This window comes from Crinia signifera, chromosome 6, assembly GCF_055691185.1.
Source record: "Crinia signifera chromosome 6, ASM5569118v1, whole genome shotgun sequence".
In the NCBI taxonomy this organism is placed as follows: domain Eukaryota; kingdom Metazoa; phylum Chordata; class Amphibia; order Anura; family Myobatrachidae; genus Crinia; species Crinia signifera.
In genome coordinates, this window is record NC_139222.1 from 117724648 (window position 1) to 117752584 (window position 27937).

Here is a 27937-nt window from a genome sequence, read left to right on the forward strand (position 1 = left end):
GAGGTTCAAGTGTTACATAAATAAGAAGCAACAGCTATGTGTTAGGGGTGTAACATTCTTGAAAAGTAATAATTAAAATGTTAAAAGGCGGTAAATAGACATAAAACTAATAAGGTGCCTAAAAAAAGTATTGCAATGTGATTCCCCAATCAATCCATGGGGCCCCAAGTGACAAACATCCCTATACAGTACCTGAAAAAAATTGTATATATTTATTAAGGACTTCCCATCATAGTGCCTTTCCTAAACCTGCTAGGGTAGGTGGTACCTTATAGTGTACATATTATATAATATATGGGGGGGGGGGGGGGGGGACTTTTGACTGCACACCCTAATTATCAAAGTGGAGAGTGATAAGCAACCAGCCAGACAGCTCCTAACTATCATTTCCACAAACCCAGCCTGTGGTGTGACAATTAGGAGCTGGTTGGCTATATCACTTTCTGAAGCTTGATACATCTGGCCCATTAGGAGGTTATAAAATATATGGCCCAAACAACCGACCAGGTAACCTCATGTGGTGGGGTCCCTAACACTGAGGTCACCTGGTCGTGCTTGGTGGGTGTATATATATATATATATATATATATATATATATATATATATATATATATATATATATATATATATATATATATATATATATATAGCTATAGCAAGTACCTCAATTTTGCTCTAGGTTACACTGCAAATGTATTATAATCGCTCTGATTAGAGTTTGCGTCTGCATTTTTTATTTTTTTTGTGTGAAACTACAAGTCTCAGCATGAGATCACCTCTTATGTTTGGAATAGGGGTGTGCAGTCCGCCCACCCCCTCATATATTCTATATTGTGTCACAACTTTAATTAACATGTGTAAGATGGTTTACAAAGTAAGATTTACTCTTTTTTTTTTTTTATCACACATGAAACAATGCAATATATTAAAACAAGTGTAAAATAAAAATGTAATTAAAAAAAACCTTTATTTGAATAAAATATGCTCTGTTCCTATGCTGATCATACAAGATACAATTTAGAGTGATTCAAACAACAATGGCAGTAACAGTTAGGAAAGGGTTGATTAAAAGGTCACAATGCATCAAATGCTACAGTACAGAAATGCACAAATTGCCCCCAAACTGTCCCTAAAGTCCTTTTACCATAAAGTTAAAGGTTTCTTAAGAGCAAATACTGTAATATATATATTTGTGGATATGGACATGTTCTTAGTGGCAGATGTACCATTGTTTTGGCACAGAACACAAAGGGCAAATGATGGTGCTGCATTCTCAGCATTTAATGTCCACTGTAAACGGAGCATTCTTCTCTTTAGCAGTCCAACGATACACATAATCACAATATAGTTCATCATCGGTCTTGTAGTTGTGAGTTACATGGTTTGCGGTATTTACACTGGTTCCACACACGGTACATTGTCAGTTGTTTCCCACGGTTTACCTGCAGCCGCCGATCCACTATATTCTGCATTTTCTCTAAACCAGCATTAGTAAACAGATCTCCAAGTTCATCTGAGAAGAAATACATGTCTCCAATCACAAGGTAGAACAAACAATAATATTGAATTTACATTAAAAGGTTCAAACAAGCTATAAAAAGGGATACCGGAGACAGAGGCATAAGTACATAATTACACCGGTTATAAAAGGATTGGACTATCACCTGCATTAAAAGGCCAGTAGCTAGGTTTAATTAGACATTTAAGGACTAAAAAAAGTGGGGTCTTTCATGCACATGATGCATTACTCAATTACATCCAAGCAATGGACTACAACAGACCTCATGTTTGCCCTGCACAGTACCTCCCACACCAACTGCAATGACTGTAGCAGTCAGCTTTTAATGCGGTACAGACAAATCCGCTTAAGAAAGCCAACTGCAAGTTTGTCTGCATTTCATATGACATGCAAATTTGTGTGTATAAGTAAAGGTCCATTAACTACTACAATCACCAGGTTGAGTTAATAAACAGTTTTTTAACTAGCAGTGACGCCAGGCAAGAGTCTTTTAAAACGGAAATATGCAGCTTTCTGCATTTTGGCACTGTGTACTCATAAGGACTCTACGGGTCTGTTGGAGCATTTGGTCTCTGCAAACATTGCAGTCTGCTTTTTTTTTTTCCAGCTTATGGAAGATAATGTAGCAGAAGCCATTTCAAAGCTGCAGAAGAGAAATGCTACATATAAACACTTCTGAAATGGTATGTGTTTTTTTTCTGTCAGAAATGCAGATTCCTAATATGGAACTTGAAAGAAAAAAAATGTCAACTCCCGTATGGTTTATTTCTATCGTGCAGTTCATAATTTGGGCTAAAACACTGCATGCTGCATTGGTGGGCACCAACATTGAGCTAAACAATTATGTAAAAGGCAATTCTGTTAAATAAAATGCTGTACCACAATATTGCAGATTAGTTTAGGGTCGCAAAGGTGGCTGAAACCACTATGGAATAAATCAGCCAGCAAATTGTATCATATTGCAAACATTCCAATTTGCATACAATGAGCACCATAAAATAAAAAGTTTGCAGCTGAAAAATGTGAAAATAGCGATTTATGCTCATACATTATTTCAGTCTTAATGATGTCTTACAATGTAAAGTAAGAGCAGGTCCTGACAGAAAGCTGCACATAGTGCAAATGGGATCATGCTTCCATCCCAATCTTGTAAATAATGTAGGGTACACACCAGAACGACCATGATCATGCGACGATTGTGAGAAGATTTCCTGAAATCATAAGACGGTTGCGCGATTAGATTGGAGTACACGATCGGTACCCAATCCAATGTAGATGGCAAATCCTTAGTGCAGCAGGTAAAATCTCCAAAGCGACCAAACGACCGGCAGGGACGCACATCGGATCGGAATCGCATTAAAAACCATGTACAATTCTACTCTTTTTTTTTTTTATTCGAAAATTTCTATTGTGATTTTTAACATAAACATAACACCCGATGGTACTTATGTAGTATCTGGGTGCCCGATTTAAAAATCGGGTCGGATCGGGCACATCGCATGCCCCGATTTTTCCATAGGAATCAATGTTAAAATGGACTGAGTCCATTTTAACATGGAATTCAATGGGAAAAAGGGGTCCTTTTCATACCCCTACTATCCAAGTGGGCATGGAGTTGGATATAAACCTGTAGCGAGCCACCGAGCCCGAAGCGTGGTGAGCCCCGCGAGGGGACACAGAATACCGTCCGCTCGCCACGCTTCGGGCTCGGTGGCTCGCTACGCTCGCCACAGGTTTATATCCAACTCCATGCCCACTTGGATAGTAGGGGTATGAAAAGGACCCCTTTTTCCCATTGAATTCCATGTTAAAATGGACTCAGTCCATTTTAACATTGATTCCTATGGAAAAATCAGGTCATCGCATCGCATTCGATGGTCGCATGCGATGCGGCATCACATCTGATTGTATGCCTTAACTTAAGGCATACAATCAAAAAATCGGGCGCCCAGATACTACATAAGTACCCACCCGACATAAACATAGGGTATAATAGACACAGACAACAAATTCCACGTATAATGAAATACAGTGACAGGGTGCGTATACAGCATGTGATGCGCAGGATATCGATAATGAAAAAATAGTATATGGAGACCGAAGTAAATCTAGGGTATTATGTATGGAGACGTCAAGCAGTCGTTTCGTTACAGGATGTAGAGATTCCTGTTACCCAAAGGCGCCATCTGGGCTCCAGGAATAACGGGTATATACATGCGCAACCATGGTAAAATATCACACTAGAATATAGCCAAATATCAACCTTGCAAACAGCGTAGTCTGACTTGACAGTGTATTACCCATTGCGAAAAGATCACTATACTGAGAAAATGTGACATTGCATAATCAAATGTCTGGTCCAACAGAGGAAGTAGGAAATCTAAAATTAACAAGGCCCACCCAAAAACCCAAAACAACCCTCCCCACCCCCCACCCTGTACAACCCACCCCCAACTAGGCGTACCTGGATCCCTTAACGTGACCCCCCACCGGACTAAACTACCTATCTATTACCCAGCTCCCCCCCCCCCCACCCCCCCCCCACCCCCCCCCCCCACGCACACACATATAAAAAGGAGAATAACCGGATAATAACTAGGGGCAACCCCCACCCTTTATTTGCAGGATAATAGAACAGAAAATATATATCAGGAGTAGTGGACTTGACCTTTATGTGTAGGCAGCTCAAAATAAGAACACCTCCCCCACCATCACTGTCAGTGAATGTGCATTCGTCATGCAGAATGTGTATGACAGAATCACATGGTAAGCATTAAAAGTAAAATCAGGATATTTATATATGCATAACAGAATATTACTAATAGGAAACTAATAGTGCTGTTAAAGAGGAATGAGTAGGAACAGTGGGAGAGATCACGAAGAACAATTTATCAATCCGGCCAGTCCTTAAGTCCATATAGTATAGGAGAAAAAGCAAAAAGGTGTCTGTCTCCAGCATCTCGGGGATAATCCAGGCAGCGCTGAGGACATGCAAGCATAGCTACCCAGAGACTTAAGGCCACCAAGACAAATTTTACAGCAGACAGATCCATAAAAATATATGTTTCTGGGGCTGATATAGGAGCTCTATAATTCAAGCATGCAGTGTATGTAGGCATGTTGCCCTCCACAACCTTTACAGTCTCCATCACACCATCAGGGATACAGAAAGAAGACGGGCCACCAGAACATATATCATCAAGCTTGCTTAGAAGCCTGGCAGTAGAGGCTTGAATCGCCAAAAGTATTTGTTGAGCGGAGAGTTCCATGATCCAGCACAGCATTCAGTATATAGAAATAGTATTGATTGATACAGTAGATCCTTGGCTGCAAATTAGCTAAGCACACATGTAAGGGCGACGGCTAGCACGTCGCCAGGTGTATAATGAATATCACTGGTATGTAGAAGGTGCAGTACGATAATAGAGGATTCAAGAATAACAGCCAAATATCTGTGCAGACTATTTGGTGGCAGGAATCCACGCTCATTCACCTCCAGTTGCGACACTGGTATAGCCCAGCGTGGATCAAGGATCTCCACAGTACCAGGCTTATAGCCCGCCTTGCAGTTTCCAGAAAACGGATATCATAGGTACCTGTCAAGCCCAGCGCAGGATCAGTTCTGTGCAGGTACCGCAGCCCAGGAGACAGGCAAGCGAAATGACGCCAGCCCTCCGTGCGGCGAGACAGCTCCCACTCTCTGCCGCCAATCTTCCGGAGAGTCACCAGGCGCCCCCACCCGCCCAGTCGCCCGGCAAAAGTCGCCAGCACAGTCGGACACTGGAACCGCACAGCAGGGACTCCAGCTTCATTCAGAGCCGACAGAGGATCTAAAATGGCGCCCGCGTCTGGAGAGGATACACGAGGCCCAGCCAATCGTTCAGGATTCCACAAACTGTCCAGGAGAGCCGCAGGCAGCGCCGGAGGCAAAGGAGCTTCTCAGGAGACAGCGGAGGTAAGTAGGTATTGTCCGTGGGTCCCGGTGCAGGATAATTATACAGGATTTATGCGGAGCTCAGGTCCCCCACACCCGCTCCCAATGCCGGTCAAGCCACGCCCCACAATTCTACTCTTTTTACATACAATCGGTCATTAGATGTGTCAAAATTGAAAGAATTGAGGCCAAATCATTCTGGTGTGTACACAGCATTACTCTGAATACCTGTACCTGGTTTTGTTGTGTAACACTTACTCCTGTTCTCATTGCCTTTTGGATGCCATAGACTACTTTACAGTAGTAGGTTTTAAAACACAACAAGTACAGCTCTGCTTAACTTTTTGGGTACCAGTTGAAACTCTGCTTCTTTTTCCATGTACCGAACCTCAGATTCTGGCTCAGATTTTGTTGTTTGTCACCAGCCACTGGATTCTATCCCTGAAAATTAATTGATGCAGTACTCCTGCTGTAGTTACCTGTGACGGTCCATTTGGGGACTGACAAATCTTTGTAGCAGTAGCTGTGACACTTTCTGAGTTGAAGGCCATTCCTCAGAATTAGTTGCTTTTGAATTGAATAGCCCAGGTCTAGATTTTCCTTGTCTCCAACAAAGAATGGTAAATGTGATGATTATCATGGGCAGAAAGAAGACTCATTTTGCTTCTTCATAAATCATTACTAGGCTTCTGCTGCCCCTTGATGATTTTGGATGGCCACTACTACTACTACTACTACTAGAGTGCAGTTCTAGAGTCTGGTTTGCATTAACCATTCTAGATCTGTCAGACATCCCTTGTGTCTTTTGCACATAGAGCAGAGAGTTCTTGGCTTTCTCTTGACAACCTTAGGTTGGAACCAATAAAGTTTGCTTGTAGTCATACAGCGTAAAGTACATACTGACTACATGATATGTTGCCTTAACCCGTGGGGGGGATGTCACTAGTGATGACATGCATCATGCTGTGTTAAATCAGCAGCGATTTCAGGCTGGGTACACATGGACCGGCAAGAACATTTGTGTGAATCTGGGTGCAAATCGGCTGAGCCTAGGGTTCTTTAAATGCTGCAGCAATGGCAATTCACACCTGTTGCCAGCAATTGATTAAACCAATTGATTGATTCACAATCTATGTTTATGCAGAGAAGTTATCACTTGTGATCATTGGGTTTTAACTGCCTGTTCTGATTTGTCATCCAAATATGGCCACAACTTGACACCACCTTCTTAATCCAGCTATTAATGTTACTAGTGCCTCTGTGAAAAGTTATTTGAGATGCTGCCAAACTAAAAGGCAGAACTGGAACAGACATACACATATACTTGCCTTGTGTAAAGAAGTAAACCCTTGTTCCATCTCCTCTCACATAAAAGTTCTCAGACAGACATCGTCCTACAGGATTAGAAAGACACACTGCATGAGAGCACAAAGTCATTATATATGAATATTATTTATACACACATCCTGTGGGTAAATGTCACAAGTTATCATATGCAAACATTCAAAGACTTCATAGTACCAGTAGCTTTCAGTCTCTACAGGTGAAATAAGGGAAACTACCCTGCTGTAGTTTAATGTTAAACCTTCTTGATGGCGTTTTTATCTTTGTATATGTAACTAGATACCAGGAATGGCCAATTGGTGCCTGGTGTCTACCAGTGATGTCAACAGACACTTGGTCAAAACAACTTCCACAAAAACAAATAAAAGCCCTTCTCTACTGGTAGAACTCCTAAACAACACACATTTCTGGTCATTAGGCAAGAGCATCAGTACCTTTTTTAAAGCGGAGCTGGGCCATGTCATAGCGGCCATAGTCCCTTAAGAGAATGCACCCACCAGGTTTCAGCAGCTTGCTAAGTCGTGTAATCGCACCTTGCATCCTACACAAGGAAAAGGACAGAACGAACAGTATTAAATGTAGAAACAAAGCTGTACAGTATGTTGTAAAGAGAAGGGCCCATTGCATAGGTCATGTGTAATTGAAACAAACTACAGTCATACAAAAAGGCTTATTCCATAAAATGTTGTCTACACCCTGTAGCAGTGCAATTTAAGACTGAAAGTGACTTAATTAAATGTATAATAAGGAAATATCACACTATTAAGGAGTGAAGCAAATGTGTAGAGTGAGGTCATAAAGAAAATCTCTCATGTACACAAGAAAGCAGCCATTTTATGTAACACATATTGGGTGAAATTTAATAGGAAGAGAGATTCTGAAAGTGAGAGATTTGGTAAGAAACCTGCAGTTTTTTAAAGCGGCAATCATTTACACTTCTAAATCAAACTGGTTTTGCAGTGTAAATGATTGCAGCTTTATAAAAATTTTTTTTTTTTTTTTAAATGGAGATTTTTTTACCAAATCTCTCACACTCTGAATTTCCCTTCCTATTAAATTTCCCCCAGTGTTCATAATATTTATAAAAGGTGTGACCAATTTTAGGATGCTCTAGTTCCTAAACTACATATAGCCACTGGTTCAATTTACACAACAGTGATTTTGTCACCTTCCTTAATTAAATGTCATTAGCTATGGCTTATAGCTTATGTAACTCTAAAGATCCATACACACTTAGCGGCTTTCCCCCTGCCTGACGCTGTCAGCGTGGAGAGGACAGCTTTGCATAGCGCAGCACTATGCAAAGCCGTTTTCAAAGCTGCTCATCTGCTGGTAATACCAGCAGATGAACGGCTTTCCATGCGATGATGCGGGAGCTCGCAGCAGCGCTCACTGCTCATCACCGGGGCATACACACTGGGCGTCTTTGAGCTGAAAGCCGCTCAAACCAGCTGTTTTGAGTGACTTTCAGCTCAAAGTCGCTCAGTGTGTATGGGCCTTTAGCTTGCCATCTTGTTCCAGTGAGAACCAGTTTCCTCTAACTGCCACTTAGAAATATGCATTTCAGATGAATGAAAAGAACATATTTTATTTGTGTTTCCACCTACAGTATATTTGTGCTAATCTCCGCATCACCAACAAAGAGAGCATTCTGTTACTAGTGTACCAATTATGTCCACTTCTGTAAGTCATTCACGATATGGTTACTGAACCTTATTTTGGTGCGAGTTGGTAACTCTTGTATGCTTTTAATGTGTCATTCATGTTTAGGTCTTTTTAATAACCTGCATTAAAATTATAAAATTTATGTCAACATATTGGGAAAACAGTCAAAAGAAAAAACATGATTCCTTAAAAGCAGCAGCATGCAGAATAAGACAATTTGGTACTTATGTATTATCTGGGCTCCCATGTTAAATGCACCCCATTTTTTCATACCCCTACTATCCAACTACGCATGGAGTTGATTTTATATAGTGTGGCGAGCGCAGCGAGCCACCGTGCCCGAAGCGTGGCGAGCGCAGCGAGCCCCGCGAGGGGACGCGGTCTCATAAGAAAAACGGGAGACCAGATATTACATAAGTACCGACAATTTTACACATGCTACATCTATAAACAGATTCTGATTGGAAGCCCCAGTATGTGCATATAATAAAAGCACACCAATGGCTTCTATTGATTAAACAAAATAGTTAAAAAAAAAAATTATGAATAATGATGATTAACGAGGTGCTGAACGCTTAGAATGCCTGATCTGCAAATATCCCTTTCTGGTTTCAGTCTTGGTGCAGAATCTGGCTCACTCACTTGCTTGGATGGATAGCAGAAAGGACAAATATCAAGATAATAACATCTAGGCTCTCATCTGGAATAGGAAAAGAGGACTTCTCATCGGAGAGGTCATGGACAAAGGCAAAGCATCGGGATGGGTCATAATGAAGATTACTCTGCAAAGAACACAAAACACAAGTAGGAAATTGGAAATCCTTTCATCAACACTTGGTACCAAAAAAACACATCTTTGAGATACATACACATTGAATTTAGGAATAATATGTTTACGTAAAAATATATGTATGTACTGCATTGCCGTGATATAGATGATATATATATATATATATATATACATGGATGACAGTGGCACACACTCGGGTTTACACAAAAAGCAGTCAGACTACAGCAGTAGTTTCCAACGTTTCGGAGTTTAATCCGTTGTCCTTGACAACGGATTAAACTCCGAAACGTTGGAAACTACTGCTGTAGTCTGACTGCTTTTTGTGTAAACCCGAGTGTGTGCCACTGTCATCCATGTCTATCTACCTCTCTGTGTGACAATGAAAAAAGCTGACGTACCATCGACGTGACGTTTCGGTCTTGTGAAAGACCATCATCAGGATTCCATACAGCAACTGTCAGACAAGCAACCTGGCATCCATCCCTGGGATGGATGCCAGGTTGCTTGTCTGACAGTTGCTGTTTATAAGCTGTATGGAATCCTGATGATGGTCTTTCACAAGACCGAAACGTCACGTCGATGGTACGTCAGCTTTTTTCATTATGATGGAATAAAATACAAAAATTACTTTTAAAATGGTGAGTGCCCTTTTTCACTTCCGATATACCTTGATGTTTAGTCATCTGTCGGAGCACCTCCCTCATCTATGACGCAATATATGAGTGCGGACTTTATCGAAAAAAAAAATATATATATATATATATATATATATATATAGCACATTTCTAAATAAGTGTCTTTTCCTTGTTACTCTTCTTTAAGAGTGTTCCACCTTTACTTCGTTTATATCTATATTATTTCATCAGATAATTGCCTGAATATTTTCTGTCCATCTGCCAAGCCAATTTAAGGTATGCTTTAGATCCTTACATACCTTCACAATGTCCACTGCAGTACTTGCAAAATCACAGCAGTATACAAAAAGGCCGGGGTCACTAAGAACAAACAGAGAGGACAGTCAAGAAATATAACGTGTTATTCACAAGCTCACCCAATGTCAGGTGGTTTTATATTTACATTTCCTCATATGCAAGGTTTCTTTTGACCTGGAGCTGTTATATTAGTGTTTGTGTGTGAGATTTCTCGGTTTTATGTCCTTTTTGTGTAAACAAAACACATGTTCTGATGGAAAAGGGTGGGCTGAAGTGCTACACCTGTCTGTGTTTGAATAAAGGATTTGTCAATGTTGGGTGCAAAAGTGTTTTATTTATAATGATGCACTTTACATATTCAAAAAATGACATACAAGGTGTAATACTTGGTAATTGACAAGTTGGGCACGTTTGCACAATGCTGCCGTGAGCCCCCTTGGGGGAATCAGGGTATCAACAGATCCCTTTTAACCAAACACCCAATTGGGTTTATGTCTCTCTGTCCCGGGTTTATGTCTACTGTCCCGGGTTCCTGTGGGTAAAGTCTTGCACTTGGTGCTGCGATATGCCTTTTTCCCCAAAAAGGGGTATGTTGGGTTTGTGTAGGGGATAAGCAGGGAGCGGTGTCCCGCAGACATTTGAGATCTCAAATACATAAATAAAACTAGCATAGGACTGTGGCCATTAACATCCACTAACACCCAGGTGCAAGTGACATCACCTGCAGCTCACTTCTAGTCAAACCAAACACTAATACAATCTTAAGTCATTTAATTAGAACAGGACTTTTTTTTTTAAATCTAGAAGCCAGGACGGAAGTGTAGGAGGCCAGACAAGCTTAAGGCTGCCCATACATGGTGCGATGTGCCTGGGCAACAGAAGAGAGCAAAGGGGTGAGGTGATGGGATTTGAGAGGGAGTGAGGCGACGTGTGGCAAAAGAGGGTGGGGTGGAGTGAGGTGAGAGAGGGTCCAGTGATCGCGGTCAGTGAAAAAGTGTGGGTCCTGGAGACCCCTGACTTTTTATAAAGTTGGGGTCCTTCTCCACTGTTCCTGGATCCCATCACATATACTTTTGAGCTAGTCTCCTGCTAGTAGGAAAGACAGAGAGGGACTGTCAGGGAGGGAGGGAGAAATAAAGAGATGTGCTGCCACTGCTCTGTTAGGAGGGGGGGGGGATGCGCTGCTGCCACTGGGGCAACGCTGGCCCACGACCAGATGCTGCTTCCTCCCTTGTGGCAAAAAAATAAAAATAAACCTGATCTGGTTGCCATGGCGACCTGGATTTGTTGAGCTCTGAATTAGAACACATAAAATCCACATTTATCCCTTTAAAATAGTAAATAAATAGAGACAAACACTAGTAGCTTCCTAATCAAGAGAGATCACAAAAAAAAGGCTTAAAAGAATGGCAATTTCTGTTCCTCCCAGCCAAACACATAACAGTACTTACTTATTTGTCTGTAAAATTGGGAAGACTGTATTTCCAACACCACAGCCCACCTGAGTATATAGAAGCAAAAGGGTTACATGTCATCTGCAGTTCCCAGGACATAGAAGGGCACCTTGTTCTTGGGCCAAGGTTCCATCAGACTGATGTTACTCACTTGAGTGTGTCTGACTTTCAAAACTGAATCAGCACAATCCCAGCATGCTCAGTGATCTGTGGAGTACAACCTCTGACTGTCTCACATATTTTATAGTGTACATTAATCAATAAGACATTAAGGGCCAGATTCTCTAAGCTTCAAAAGTGATAAAATGGAGAGTGATAAACAGCCAGCCAATCAGATCCTACCTGCAATGTCACAGACTGTGGGGTTTATTCTAGTTCATTCTTTCTGACAAAATCCTTCTTAGATGGACAAAACCATGTGCACTGCAGGGGGGCAGATGTAACATGTGCAGAGAGAATTAGATTTGGGTGAGTTATTTTGTTTCTGTGCAGGGAAAATACTGACTGCTTTATTTTACACTGCAATATAGATCTCACTTTGAAGAAAAACCCCACCCAAATCTAACTCTCTCTGCACAAGTTACATCTGCCCCACCCGCAGTGCACATGGTTTTGTCCATCTAAGAAGGATTTTGTCAGAAAGAATGAACTAGAATAACCCCCTGTGTTTGAACAAGGTCAGGTAGGATCTGATTGGCTGGCTGTTTATCACTCTCCATTTTATCACTTTTGAAGCTTAGAGAATCTGGCCCCATGTGCATAAAAAAAAAAAAAAAAAAAAAAGGTGAGGTTTGAAAAAACAAACAAAAAAAATGGGTACAACCAGTATGTGTAATAGATTTTTTTAGGTCGCTGTCAACGATCTTCAAAAAAAATATCACTCACAGTGACTGAACTTTTCTTTTATAAATAAAAATACAGCCAAGTGAAATCCACATTTGCGGATAACGACCATTTGTTATGACAATTTTTTTAATTTGTCCAGTGTGTATCCACTACATTGTTAGCTATGTGGAGGCACATTATACAGTATGTCTCTCAGAAAGGTCTAGTTTTCCCTTCTCTGCACTAGGGAATTAACCCATTTTTATAGGGTTGTCATCGAATTAAAAGCTCACAACATGCTTCAAGGAAAATAATGCTAGATATTTGCGCTACGATGTCAGATACAAAATCGCATGGGTGACGTGGGTGGCCATATAGTTACCTCTAATATACGATAACATGCTGAAGATCCTGGAAACTCTTTTTCCACATTAACCACAGCCACTTGTGAATCCTCCTTCTGTCCTCCATCTTCGTCCGGCTTGCTCTTAAGGTTTGAACACAGTTCAGGGAACTCCGTGAAAAGCCACTGTCTGTCTTTGAAGAATTTATTTTCATGGATAGTGTAAAACTTGTCCCAAAAGTTGTTGGCTTTATTTTCATATTCCTCTGAGAAGAAAGACAAACGGGTTTCAAGAAACCATAGCTGGACACAAATTTCTAAAATGGCAATGACATGTGCAGACACATTAATAGATTGGATCATTCTGGCAAATATAAATAGTTATCGACTGTCTATGCAAGGACTAGAACCTAATTAGCATTATGATCATGTCAATGTAGCTTTCTCAGATGATTATCTAGTTCATGTGCATGGTAAAACTAGGTACCATATATACTCGAGTATAAGAAAAAACAAAGAAATAGCAGCGCTAATAATTAATGAGTGAATCAATTTTAAAGGTAAAAATACACACTTATTTATTAATACCTATATGGTATAACATTTCAAACATATAATAGTAAAAATGGACAAAAAAAATATAGTAAAAATGTTGGTTTAAAAATAAGGTTGCCAGATCTCACGTAATAGGAGTAGTCCCAAGGCAAGGGACTATTACGTGACTCCTATTACGTGAGATCTGGCAACCTTATTTTTAAACCAACATTTTTACTATATATTTTTTGTCCATTTTTACTTTTATATGTTTGAAATGTTATACCATATAGGTATTAATAAATAAGTGTGTATTTTTACCTTTAAAATTGATTCACTCATTAATTATTAGCGCTGCTATTTCTTTGTTTTTTCTTTGTCTCTATTTGAGGGGACTGACCCTCCCTCTTTATAGCAGCAGCTTATTGACTAAACAGTTCATAACAAGCGCTCCCGGGGGCGACACCTAGTGCTGACCCCCCCTTTTTCTCCTTTATACTCGAGTATAAGCCTACTTTTTCAGAACATTTTTTATGCTGAAAAAGCCCCCGTCGGCTTATACTCGAGTGAGGGTCCCACTTGAGTCAATATGTTTTACCAGTTTTTTGTTGTAAAATTAGGTTCCTCGGTTTATATTCGGGTCAACTTATACTCGAGTATATACGGTAACTTTTTTTTTTTTGCGGGGTAGAGGGAGCAGGCTGCACACATCTACAAATTTCCAATTTAGTAAGCTAGGAGACAGTTGCCTGAATAATAGCCATCATTATGCGAAGAACCTCTGAAATGCAATACAGCAATATTATTAATAGGTTTAGCATTTATAATTAGTGTGCACCTGTGATCTCCTCCTCCTGCTTGCTACAGTTACCTGAAGCAGACAATAAACTCAGCTGTGCTGGCAGGTAAAAGTTAGTAGCATATGGGACAAGGAGATATAAAGTTATTTCTCTCTCTTTCACCTACTGTCTTCGGTACAGCCTTACATGTGGGGATGGACATTGAATTTGGATAGTTGCACAAAATCTATTTTTTCTTGTGACGGTAGATTGCAATCAAATGATTTTTAAGATCGAGAACAGCCACGGGTCATTGCCGCACATGTGCAAACCATCATAGTGTATTTATTAATACATATTTTTGTTTCTGTGGTTAGTTACCAACACATTGAATGTTTTGATGATGGAAGCTCAATCTCCATAACTACATAGGACTCAAGATCGCTACAGCATTTATACATAGGGCCTTATTCAGACTTGATCGCAAATCATCATTTTTCTCAAATGGACAAAACCATGCTGCATTTGAGTAAGGCATGTTCGAACTGAAATCTAAATTACAGTGTAAAAATAAAGCAGCCAGTATTTACCCTGCACAGAAACAAAATAACTCCCCCAAATCTAACTATCTCTGCACATATTACATTTGCCCCACCTGCAGATGCATTTGTGAAAAAAGGTTCTTTGCAATCAGGTCTGAATTAGACCCACAGGGGGTTATTCTGGTTCACTCGCAAAGGCAAAGTCACTCTCACACCCCATTCTCACTGCTAGGCAAATTCCATGGGCTAGCGCGTCGAACCGGTAATTTGCCTTTTAACAACTTTTTTTTATCAACCCGTGTCAAAAATTCCTGGGTCTCCAACCATGCTTTTACCCGGATTTGAGACCCGGATATGCAGACACAGGTTGACCCGTTCACACTGCAAAAAACAAATAGTGTTAAAGTTTTTACAAGGCAGTTTTAATGTTTGAACTTAGCGCAACCCCCTTAAGAAGATGTTAGATGCACAAAAATTTGTTTAGAAATTTATTGTGACATGACAAATATTGACATTTGTTGGTCATAAACAATTCAATAGACATACATATATAGCAAATTAAAAATTCTTCACCAAGCAATAAATGGACTGGGGATTTATGCACAAATAAGTAGGATTTTATCTCACCATAGATGGAGATTGAGGTGGGCTATACTTCTATTTGAAGTTCTGCGGCACCACCGCAGATGGCTTTCTATGGAGGAGTCCTTAATAAAGTGCTGGTGTGTAGCTACTCATTTGGATACAGACTACCAATCCCAGTGCACTTCACACTTTGCACTTTTGGACACCAGGACACTTTATGGACGCACCAGTCCATTTATTGCTTGGTGAAGAATTTTTAATTTGCTATATATGTATGTCTATTGAATTGTTTATGACCAACACATGTCAATATTTGTCATGTCATAATAAATTTCTAAACAAATTTTTGTGCATCTAACATCTTGGGGTTGCGCTAAGTTCAAACATTAAAACTGCCTTGTAAAGATTTTCCCAGAAGGTGGTGTACCTTCTTTTCTATGTTTGACAAGCTGCACCCTACTTAACTAATTGCGCTGCAATATTCCACAAACATTTGCCTTTTTTGAAATTGTGTTAAAGGACACTTACCAGGTAGAACTGCTTCACCTGGGAATTTGCCTTAGCAGTGAGAATGGGGGTCCGTTGGTGGAGCCCCGGCATTAAAATGCTGGGTAAAAGCCAGGTATTTCACACGAGCAGTGCTAACGCGGCATCAGATTAACAAAACCATGTGCACTGCGGGTGGGGCTGATGTAACATGTGCAGAGAAAATTAGATTTGGGTGTTATTTTGTTCCTGTGCAGGGTAAATACTGGCTGCTTTATTTTCACACTGCAGTATAGGTATTATATTGAAGTACATCCCCCACCCAAATATAATTCTCTCTGCACATGTTACATCAGCCCCACTTGCAGTGCATATGGTTTTGTCCATCCGAGTGTGAATTTGTCTTTGCCATTGAACCAGAATATTTCCCATAGTTCCAAATTCATTGTCTCAGACAGATCTATCATCAGCATTGCGAAGGGTAAGGCTGGTTTCACACACTCTGGCTCCTGCCGGACGGTGAAATCCCGCACGGCCAGGGAGCCGTGCGGCACACATTAGTTGTGAATGGACACTATTGTGTCCATTCACACGGGACGGCCACGACCCGGCCGCACGGCTGCAGCCGGATCCCACCACTGGAAGGGACGGCTGCCGGGCTGTGGCCATCCCTTCCATGTTAAACTTGTGTGTGCGGCACAGCTCCCTGGCCGTGCGGGATTTCACCGTCCGGCAGGAGCCGGAGTGTGTGAAACCAGCCTTAGGACACTGCCACTTACCTTGCTGCTCAAGTGACACCGGCTGAGAGCTATTTTCTAGGACTTTCTCTTGAGCTGCTAATTCCTGCTCCTCAGACCATTGAACATTGTCCCTAAAATAAAAATGAAAAGACTTCTGCAATTCAAAAGAAATAGATTTTCAACATTGAAAAAGGTTAATGTGCGTGAACATGAAAGAAGTGTAGCCCACCAAACCAGTGCTTGTGCAAAGCGAAAAAAAGTAAAATGTATGGGTCCCAGAGACCCCACGCCTTACAAAATGGGGTACTACTCAACGATTTGTGTGTCTCATCACATATAATGGGGGTTCAGGGCACGCAGCAACTCAGACAGTGCTGGGGGAAAGTAGTAGTTAGGGTAGAGGGGGTTAAATGCAAACAGCAGCTGACATAGATATAATTTAAGCACTAGTTCTAAAAATACAGGGGGGGGGGGGACAAACATAACGGTGTCCCATGGCCAATGCATTAACCCACCCTAAATAGTCAGCCCAGGCGTAGGGTTCTTGGGGAGATGGAGACCATCCCAAATAAAGGGCAGTCCCCTTCCAGGGTACCCCAGACCTGGGCTATCCCCCACCCCTAGGTGGTGGATAGCTTGCGTATAAAGTAATATTGTCCTTTACAGTGGAATTAGTACCAGAGTAGGTGTGATTCCACACCGACCTGTGCCTAAGAATACTATGGTGTTTATTTGAACAATATAATGAAGGATAAACCTGGGTACAATTCCCTGTTAATTTATTTGGTGGTACTCCCAGGAGTCTTGTATTGACTAAAAAAGAATAAAAAAATCTTTCTTTGTCTTTACAGTGGGACTAAAGGTCCATACACACTGGGCGACTATGCCCAGTGTGTATGGACAGCGATGATAGTGTTCATCGCTGGGGGGAAAGCCGCTCAGTGCATACACACTGAGCGGCTTTCCCCCTGCCAGGCACTGACGGAGGGGAGAGGACTGCTTTGCATAGCGCAGAGCTATGCAAAGCCGCTCATCTGCTGGTATTACCAGCAGATGAATGGCTTTTGCGGGAGCACGCAGCAGCGCTCACCGTTCATCGCTGGGGCATATACACTGTGCGGCTTGGAGCTGAAAGCCGCTCAAACATGCTGTTTTGAGCGACTTTCAGCTCAAAGACGCCCAGTGTGTATGGGCCTTTAAGGTTAAGCAAACATACCCAACCTGTTGGTACTTGGAGAACCACAAGTACCAGCATGTGGGGCATTAAAGGCCTGCTGGTATCCATAGTCCCACTGCAAAGGCAATAATAAAATAACCACACAACACCTATTGTTTTAATAATCTATCTGCACCTTTTTTTTTTTTTTTTGTTATAACTTTTTATTTTATTTTATCATATTCCAGAACATAATTCCAAACATATATATCAATTATACATATCCCTTATACATATTCGCAAACAAAGCATTTTCAAACATTTCGAGATGTGAATTAATTTCTCTTAATACTCATCCTTAAACCAAATTTTCTATTATCAATTCCTCTCCTCAAGAGGTTTCCTCCTCTTAGCAGATTTCCCTCTATTTCTATACATATTATTCTATCTTTTTATATACGGAAAATCTTGCTACTTTTTATGTCCTTTCTATATACTTATATATCATGCCCTTATGTGCGATCATTCTACTTTTAAACTATATTTCAGTGTGTGTGTTATTCTATTGAGCCTAACCCTTGTGATTTGACTAGTGTAGTGTTACTCTGTGTCTTTAAATAATTATTTCCTCAGTTTCTCTTCAGTGTCTTGTGGTCTGTATACTAAATTTAAATAAAATAAAAATACATAAATAAATGGATAAATAAATAAATAAATAAAATATTCTTGTGTGGTGCGCTGGAGGTCTTTATCAAAGGTCTCCTTTCCTTTAACCCAAACTATAAATACCGTGATTTTTATGTGATATACTATGATCGCACATTCCAGGCATAGTATATTAAATCCTTCATTTACCTCTTCACCCCTTATGTTCACGCTTATGTATATTCACTTATAACATAATTCATGTCACTTACTAACAACACACATTAGGTAAGGAACTTAATCCGATTCTAGTCATATATTATGCAGTCATACCCTTCGTTAATTTTGTCTCCAAATATTTACTAAATGTATGAGGTAATTTTATTTGCTCGCTTTATTATTTATTCATTTCATATCATCCACAATCCTATTCATGTATTAACTTCCTCCTATTCACAATATTTATTAGTACTGTCTATGCGCAGACCAATTTGTATTCTCAAACAATTTCAAGATATGTTCTTTTGTTTGCTCATCCAATTGTTCAATATATACCCCCCATTTTCTATAGAAAAGTATAATACCTTTTTCCACATCTGGGAGGGTTGCTCTTCTTTCCATATATATTACCTTCAGAAGCGCATTTTTAAGTTCCATAATTGATGGAGCGGACCGTTTTATCCAATGATTTAATACTAGTCTATTAGCTACTCCCAGAATAACCATCAAAATAGGAGTAAGAGATTTCTTATTATTTCCCAGTTCCCATTCCCTCATATTTAGCAGTAAACATGCTAGGGGAGATCTAGTTACTCTTATCTGAAATGTAGCGTTGACAAAATTAACAACTCTATTCCAAAAATGTATTATTTTCCCAAACTCCCAAAGATTATGGAATAAAGATGCGCCCTGTCTTTTACATTTCACACAATTGTCAGAAGCCTCCACTATCATATGAGCCCTCTGAGCCGGTGAAATATACGCTCTTGACATTATTTTTATAAATACCTCCTGAAGTGACACCGAAAATAGTGATCTATATGCTTCCCCCATATTTGTCAGAATATCTTCTACTCCCTGTATACTGGGAATATCTGTCTGCCACTTAGTTACTGTTTTTTGCCATTTTCTATCCCTGTTGGTATTATGTAAATGGGCATAGTACATTTTCAATCTATATATATTAGATCGGGTAATCTTATACAGTACTTGTATCGGGTCCTGCATACTTTCTTCTCTAATTGCTGAGGGATGACAATTTACAAAATGTCTCACTTGTAAATACATAAAAAATTGTGAATGTAATAGTCCATACTTTTCCTTTAGTTCCAGAAAGGATAACATTCCCCCCCCTGGGTCATATACATCTCTAATAGCCGAAATCCCCTTCTCTCGCCAATTTAGGAAAAGATTATTTTCCAGCCCAGGAATAAATAATGGGTTTCCCCAGAATGTTGTAAATCTTGAATTTTGTGGGTGTCGTATTTTCTTATTTGTCTCTATCCATGCTTTATATATGTCTTTAAATAGTACCCTGTCCCTGATTTCTGGTGGAATTTTGTTTCTAGGCGTGTGGAGGAGGGCACTTGGGGAAAAAGGATATAAGTATTCCAACTCTAACTCATAGTTAGTGAATATAGATCTACCCCCAAACCAATCTACAATGTACCGAAACGCTATTGCTCTACTTATTACTGCCATATCTGGCATATTGATCCCCCCTTCAGCTTTTGGAAGCTGTAGTTTGGTATACGCTATTCTAGCCTTTTTCCCCGCCCACAAAAAGGAAGAGAATATGGTATGAATATATTTCCCATCCTGTTTAGAAAGTGCTATGGGTAGCATTTGAAGTAGGTATGTTAGTTTGGGGAGTACTACACTTTTTATAACTGTTGCTCTACCTATCAATGACAATGGTAAATTAATCCATCCATTAAGAATTTTGGTGATTTTTACCAGGACCGGTTTAAAATTACAAATATATAGCTGGTCAATATTTTTGGGGATTTGTATGCCTAAATATCTAAATGAGTTTGTCCCCTGCGGGAACTGAGCTATTTCTTTGTCCAATTCCAGAGGTTTGGGATCACCTGATAATATCATGAGTTCTGATTTAGTATAGTTAACCTTATATCCTGAAAAGGAGGAAAAATCATTAATTAACTGGACAATAACTGGGATTGATTTAATAGGGTCTGATGCGAATACCAACATATCGTCGGCATATAACGCCAGTTTTGCTTCTATATTTCCGACCCTTATCCCTTTATATACTGTCGATGTTCGCAGAGATATTGCCAATGGTTCTAATACCAGGGCAAATAGTAATGGTGACAAAGCACACCCTTGTCTTGTCCCTCTCTGAATATGGAAAGGTTGTGAAAGAAATCCGTTTCCCAGCACTTGTGTCATTGGCTTTGTATATAATCTTTTAATACAGCTGTTAAACTTATCCGGTATCCCAAACCTCTTCATTGCATTAAACATATATTCCCAGCTTACCATATCAAACGCTTTTTCAGCGTCTAGTGATATTATTACATTTGATTTATTTGTTGGGTGATGTTTGATCCAGTCCATGATCGTAATTACCTTTCTTATGTTCCCTACTGATTGGCGACCCCATATAAATCCAGATTGATCTGGGTGGATGATTGTGGGCATAATTATTTTTAATCTATTAGATAGAATTTTTGTCATTATTTTATAATCTGAGTTTAAAAGTGCTATTGGTCTATATGAGCTTGGTTGTTCCAGATCCCTCCCCATTTTTGGCAATACCTTTATAATTGCTGAGTTAAAATATAATGGTACTTGTGTATCTTCCATAATCTTATTGTAGACTTTAACTAGCAGCGGGCTGATTTTTAATGCCAAGATATAAAACTCATTCGACAGCCCGTCCGGTCCTGGGGATTTCCCTGTTTTTAAGGACGTTATTGTTTTTATTACCTCTTCGTTAGTTATTGGGAGGGCCAGAGACTCAGCTTGTGCCGAAGAAATCTGAGGGATTTTTATTCTAGCCCAGAATTCCTCCTGTTTTTCTCTATTTATAGGTGGGGCTGAATAGAGATGAGAGTAAAAATCCCTAAACACCTGAGTTATCCCTGATGCCTGTCTTATAAGTTTGTTATTGGATGTTCTTATGGTTTGAATGGTAGGTGATTGAAACCGATCCTTGAGTAAATTTGAGAGCAATTTCCCTGTTTTATTACCGTATCTGTGAATTGCCGCGTCTCTATGGAATGAATATTTTGCCTCAATTGAGGAGAGGATATTATCAAAAATTTGCTTCTTTTCTACATACGTTTTTTTATTTTGTAGAGACTGGGATTGCTTAAACTTTTGAAAGGATTCTGTTAGAGCTTTTTGGGCCTCTAAGTATGTAGAGCCTAATATTTTTTCCCTATGTTTACAATAAGATATAATATTTCCCCTAACTACAGGTTTGAATGCTTGCCATAATAGCATAGGATCCCTTTCTTCCAACTCTATATTCCCAGATATGTATTCCGACCATGTCTCTTCTATCATATTGTTAAACAGTGGCAAATTAGTAAGATGTGATGGAAATCGCCATTGACGTATCGGACCCTTATCCACTGTTGTTGCTATCTTCATCCAACTGAGCGAATGGTCCGATATACATATCGGTTCAATATTAGAGTCTATTACCCTTGGAAACAAACTCGTCGTAACCAGTAAATAATCTATTCTCGACATTGTTCCATGTGCTGCCGATAAGCACGTATATTCCCTTTCTGTAGGAAAGCAAGCTCTCCATACATCTACCAAATGTAACTGTTGTACTATCTCTATAAATAACGGGTTTGTTTTCTGTTTTCCTTTAGAGGCGGGCATATTCCTATCTAACATGTTAGAGGCTACTAAATTTAAATCTCCTCCTACAATTATCTCTGCTGTGGTAAAAGACTGAAGTTTATTGATCAGGGGTATGAAAAATTCCCGAGATTTAGTATTTGGTGCATATATATTACATATCCCATATTTTTTCCCTTGAATAGTGGTTTCCATTATAACATATCTCCCTTGAGCATCCTCCTCTACCTTATGTACCTCTATATCCAGGGTATTTTTAGCTAGTATAACAACCCCTCTGGCTTTAGAATTAAAAGTTGCCGAAGCAACTACTTTCCATTTTAATATATTCAGTTTTATGACCTCGGAGGGGAGAAGATGAGTTTCTTGTAACAGTATCAGATCTATCTTAATTTTGTTTATGTATATCAGAATTTTTTTCCTTTTTGCTGGAGTATTAATACCTCCTACATTTAGTGTCCCGATTTTCAAACTTATCATATCATCTTAACACTGGGCATGTCATGTATTTTATCCAAAGGGGAAACAAAACAGGTTACATGTGGATAAACAAATACATACATGGGGGTACTTACAAACAAACAATAGATGCTGTAGCCCTCTGCTACAGCCACCTTTACTAAAACTAATATTAGACTTCCGGTTACATTATGACTTGCCCCCTGGCTAGCCATTCTGATCACCTTCTGTTAGCAGAGTTGTCCCTAGCCGTCCCCAGCACATTGTATCTGAGCTTTATTTTTCTATATTTTTATCTGCGAGAATCACTTTTACTTTTTTTTTTTGCTGATCCTTAATTTTTAGCCTCGTCCTATGTTTTTAGCTATAATTTGACACAGATAGGAGATGGTATAAAAGAAAAAAGAATATGGTACAGCGCTGTGTTGAATATAAATGTAATTTATTAAAAAGTATACAATTTCATGGCCACAATAGACAGACAAGACTCACAATACATATAAAGCTGTTAGTCCATTCCCATCACAACCAAACTGGTTAGTAATTTGCTGAATGCATGCCAGCGTTTGTTAGTTGTATATCCAAAGCTTAGGTTGATTATAGCTTAAAAGTTAATTTTTGTTATGCACATGCAGAGGTATAATAAACTTAGGTTTGTCACCAGTCTTGAGGCAGGGATGGGGTGTTTCTTTAGGCTTTTGCAGAACCCACAACGTTGTCTCCGACCGTTGGTGCAGTCCCTATTATACGGTCATGTCAAAGAGCAGTAGGTTGGTACCTGGTTGTAGCCAAGAAGATGTCCCCTCAGACCTCTACGCGTTTCTCCGCCTCGATAATCGTGTCAGCGGCTTCCTCAGGAGTGGAATAGTGCTGTTAGGTGACTTCCGCTGTCCAATCCTGCGCTCCTGATCAAGCTGCTGGCGTCTCACCCTCTGTGCTGCAGGTAGTAATGCCGTATGCAGGCCACCTGCTTCTGTAGCCGATACGATGCAATGTGCCGCGTTCTGTTATTTGACAGCTGGTCCCTGACTCAATTTTTGCTTGATCTACTTCAAGGGGCTTAGGTAATTTCCCCTTTTGGTACAGCTGCAGTGTAGAATATCCTAATCAGCGCTCATATCTTCTGTATTTCTTGTTCCTGTTAGGAGATGGTATAAGCCACTTCTTGAACATGTGCTTAACAGACATAACATTTCTCATACATTTTCTTTATGGACTTAATTTTCCACAATGACCTTGTTCCCATCTTAATTTTGGACATTAAGTGCCCCCATTAACACCCTCCCTCTGTTGAGACCCAGATGCTCTCTCTCTCTTCTCCAAATATTCTTCTGCTTCCGTAATTGTGGAGCAGTCTTTAAAGGAGTCCCCTTCAAAGATCCGTAATCTGGCTGGGAATATCAGTGAAAACTTAATTTTTGCATCAAACAGCTTAGCGCACATAGGCACAAATTCGCGCCTTGCTCTAGTCACTTCCACCGAATAATCTTGAAAGATTATAAATTTTTCCCCTTTCCAAGATGTGTCTCTCTGTCTCCGAGAGGCTGACCAAATTATTTCTTTATGGCGAAAACTTAAACAGCGGAAGATCACCACTCTCGGTCTACTGTTAGAAGCCTTTCGGGGGGGTCCCAGTCTGTGGGCTCTTTCAATTACCATCCCCTCACATTCTTTTTGTATTTTAAGTATATCAGGCAGTGACTGCAACAGAAAGTTAAGCAGGTCTGGCCCTTTTAGGGCTTCATCCAGCCCCACTATGCGTAAATTATTCCTTCTGGAATTATTTTCCAGTGCATCCACTTTATTCTGGAGCTGGTAGACAGCTTTTTGAAGCTCTCCATTTATTACTTTCATATCAGTAACATCTTTGAATAACTCTCCAACCCTGCTGTCTGTCTCCTGCTGGCCTTGTGTTATCACTTGCAGCTGCTGCTTTATATCTTGTACCGCCAGAGAGAATTTTTCAGCCTGTGCTTCCATCAGGGGCCCCATAGTAGCTTGTATGGCTTTAACCACTGTCTCATAAAGTGCCGGTGGGTCTGTATCTGGTATCAAGGCTTGGGGAGAGGGTGGTTTCTGTGCCTTGTGTTTAGAACCTGGTGTGGTCTGCATTGCGGCCGCCATCTTAGCTTCTGCTGCCTTCTGTCTTGCTTTGGATGGCATCTGCTGTATCAAATATTTGTCCATATACCAGCTTATGTTCTCCTACTGCTGGTTTTATCTGTATGGTATATCTGTATCGCAAGAAAGATTTTTTGCAATTTCGCCGCCTTTTATCTCCCATTTACTATGGGTCTCCTTTATGTTTGTGCTCCCCTGGTCTCTTCCTCATACAGCTCCTGTGGCTTAACTTGTCTAATTATCCTCCTCCTCACCCGACTGATTTGCAGTTCATACAGGCAATACAGAGAGGGATCTTATGGTGTTAAATTGTTGCAGTCTTGTATTGATAGTTACAATGTACAGATACAATATTGGAGCTCTCACCTCCAGAGAAGACTCAGTGCTTTTCCATACAATATGCTGTAGTAGTGGGTATTAAAACTTCAGTGAGAGTTCAAATCGCGGGGTCCCGCTCTGTATGTATAATTTCCAGGCAGATAGCTGATTAGCCGTTATCTGTGTGACCACACTAGCCCAGATATCCAGTTATATTGGCCAATAATACAGGGATATTATGTAGCAGAGCCTCAATTACCGCAATTGGCCCCTTCTCCTTCAATAGGCTGTAGTCAGCATGCAATTATAATGTGCTGCAGGGGCCCTCCCCAGGTATACTTTGCTCTCCTGCCGGGTATCTCTCTCCCCCACTGTGGCCGTGCTCCCGGGATTTCACCTGCCCGTGGCCGCCCGCTCACCTCCAGTGTGGCACCAGCCGTTGCTCTCAGCTCAATGTGTCGCGCCGGGTCTGCAAGAGGGGGGGGGGCTAGACGCCCGCGGCTCCAGCTGTCCGTCACTTTCCCTCCTCAACTGCCGATACGCAAGCCTGCGGGGTCTGTGGGGAGAGAGAGATGATGCCGGCGGCTCCAAGTGTCAGTCTCTGCGTAGGTCTCAGCTGTTCTCTGATGTCAGGTAATTTGACTGGTTCTGCTGGTGGAGGAGAGATGCCTTGCCGCTCTCAGCTATTATCCCATGCTGCGTCCGCTTATGCTGGGTGTCTTAGAGGCAATAGGGGATCAGCGGTCATTTCTCTTGTGCTGCATATGCTGAGGCAGCAGCGGGGCTTGCTCTGCTCGCGTCCGTCCACTCACATCGGGAGTGACGCCGGAAGTCCCTCTAGACCTATCTGCACCTTTAAGCTTTTTTGCATTGCTGATGCCTCCCCAGGTCTTCCTCTGGAATCTTTTTCTGTGATCTTCACCTGTCATTTCAAATGCTTTATGCAAATGTACTAAAGGTGCATTTTCACTGTGCGATGCAATGCATGCTCCTGCGGGCATCGTATTGCACAATACAAAAAGTATGTGCTGCACATACTTTTTGTACTGTGCTCGCATCGCACACAAACCGCATGCGTTCCGATGCGATCCAGCCCATAACGGAACCCGATCAAGCCTCCAGGGGCTGCTGCAAAGGCAGCCCACGGAGGTTTAGGCCAGCGCATGAGAAGTATGTATGAAGTTACCGCGCATGCGCTGGCCCCGTGCAGGGGACTCAGGAGTGCGGCGGCCGGGAATCACAGCAGTGGCAGAGCCACCACTGGGTGCGATCATCAGCATGTATGGGCACCTTAAGCCTTATAGAGTGATAAGTGGAGACATAATCCACCAACTAATCATCTCATGTCACACCACCTTGATATGAATCACATATGTACTAATATATGCAATTAGTATTGCAAGGAACAGGGTGTGGGTAAAAAACGGACATAACCGAGGAATGGACGGACATCAAACTCTGCATTCCGGAGCTTGTACCCATGTACCTGGTGAAAGGTATCAAAAGGCTTTTAGCCACATTTTTTCTTTAATACAAACATGTCCAAACTATGGCCCTCCAGCTGTTCTGAAACTACACATCCCAGCATGCCTTGCTATAATTTTAGCATTCCCTAATAGCAAAACTATGGCAAGGCATGATGGGACTTGTAGTTTCACAACAGATTGAGGGCCATAGTTTGAACATGCCTGCTTTAATAGATCCCACCCTGAGTCTGTAACATGACAGTTAAGAGCCGATTGTCTGGTACTTTATCTCTCTGCGCATAATCAATCTCCAAGGCTAAATATTAATCATTTCCTTAACTACCTGTCTCTACATCCCAAACGGTCTATAAATGTGATCCCTTACCATGCATTGTGTTGGAACACCTGACTGGGATCTCTCAAGTGCCGATGGCCGAACTGTGGCCTCTTATCTTCCATAGTGGTTCTTCCCGTAGACGCTTCTTTTACCACAGACATGATGAACGCTCTGGAGAATATCCAATCAGCGACTGCCAAGGGCCGGTACCAGGAACGTGTGAGCCAATCAATAGTTAAACAACGCCTCATCAGGAAGTGGACGTTCTTGGTGCTATTACCACCACCACGTGTGTGCTAGGAGGTTAGGTTGTCAGCAAACAGAGAACGCTGCCACCGCCGGCGCCGCTACCTCCGGTCCCCAGACCAAGCTGCAGTACAGGCGCGGATGTTTGTAGACAGCGCCAGCTCCGGAATCTTAAATACGAGACTTTGGGTACTATCACATTTGAGATACAAAGTAAAAGATTACGTATTATTACACATGAAACAAACACCATGAATATATCCAATGTACGTATCTGCCGTTGTACTACAACTCTCAGCATAAATTGCTTCATTCGAAACTAGACGGTTACGGGATTGTAATAAGCTAATAACTAATACTCATTTGTGACCTAGGTTGTGCAGGATTCAGTGAAAGCTATGTACTACATCAGGTGTAATTTAGTAACCTTTTAAATGTGCAAGCTATAGCTTGTTGTGCAGGCATTCTTTAAAGCAGAATACATCATATATAACGTGTAGGTAGGTACCTTCCGTTCTGTCAGTCAGCGTGAAGGGAAGTATATGTATCCACTCAGGAAGAGGTGGAGCTCTGGGGTTAATGTAGGAGATTATTTTAGCTGCTTCTGAACTAGCGTCGTTGCGAAGGGATGATCAGTCTTGTTGGAAATGAATGAGACACGATAAATATGCAAGGTTAATAAAATAATCCGTCCTCCAGCTGTTTTTGAACTACACATCCCAGCATGCCCTGCTACAGCTTTGCTATTTGGCCATGCTAAAACTGTAGCTGGGCATGCCGGGATGTGTAAAGCTAGCCATACACTTGGATATTTATTGGGCAATCTGGTTGGTTGGCACAAAAATCTGTTAATATTTGAATAACTTTTTTTTGTCAG

General features: G+C 40.9%; 1 protein-coding gene across 2 annotated transcripts; it reads right to left on the reverse strand.

The window, feature by feature from the left end:
* Positions 1 to 948: 948 nt before the first annotated feature.
* LOC146008041 (tRNA N(3)-cytidine methyltransferase METTL2-like) lies at positions 949 to 27693 on the reverse strand. Of its 2 annotated transcripts, XM_083146926.1 has the most exons (10): positions 27569 to 27693; positions 26863 to 27252; positions 16512 to 16603; positions 12846 to 13072; positions 11636 to 11685; positions 10187 to 10247; positions 9105 to 9244; positions 7232 to 7338; positions 6782 to 6847; positions 949 to 1513 (listed from the first exon to the last, which is right to left on the reverse strand). In XM_083146926.1, the coding sequence occupies exons 2-10, from the start codon at positions 27063 to 27065 to the stop codon at positions 1353 to 1355; spliced, it is 1107 nt and encodes a 368-aa protein (XP_083003052.1). In that variant the 5' UTR covers positions 27066 to 27252; positions 27569 to 27693; the 3' UTR covers positions 949 to 1352. The 2 variants fall into 2 exon arrangements, with proteins under 2 accessions (XP_083003052.1, XP_083003053.1); XM_083146927.1 differs by lacking the exon at positions 27569 to 27693 and having other exon boundaries at positions 26863 to 27501.
* Between the last annotated feature and the right edge of the window lie 244 nt (positions 27694 to 27937).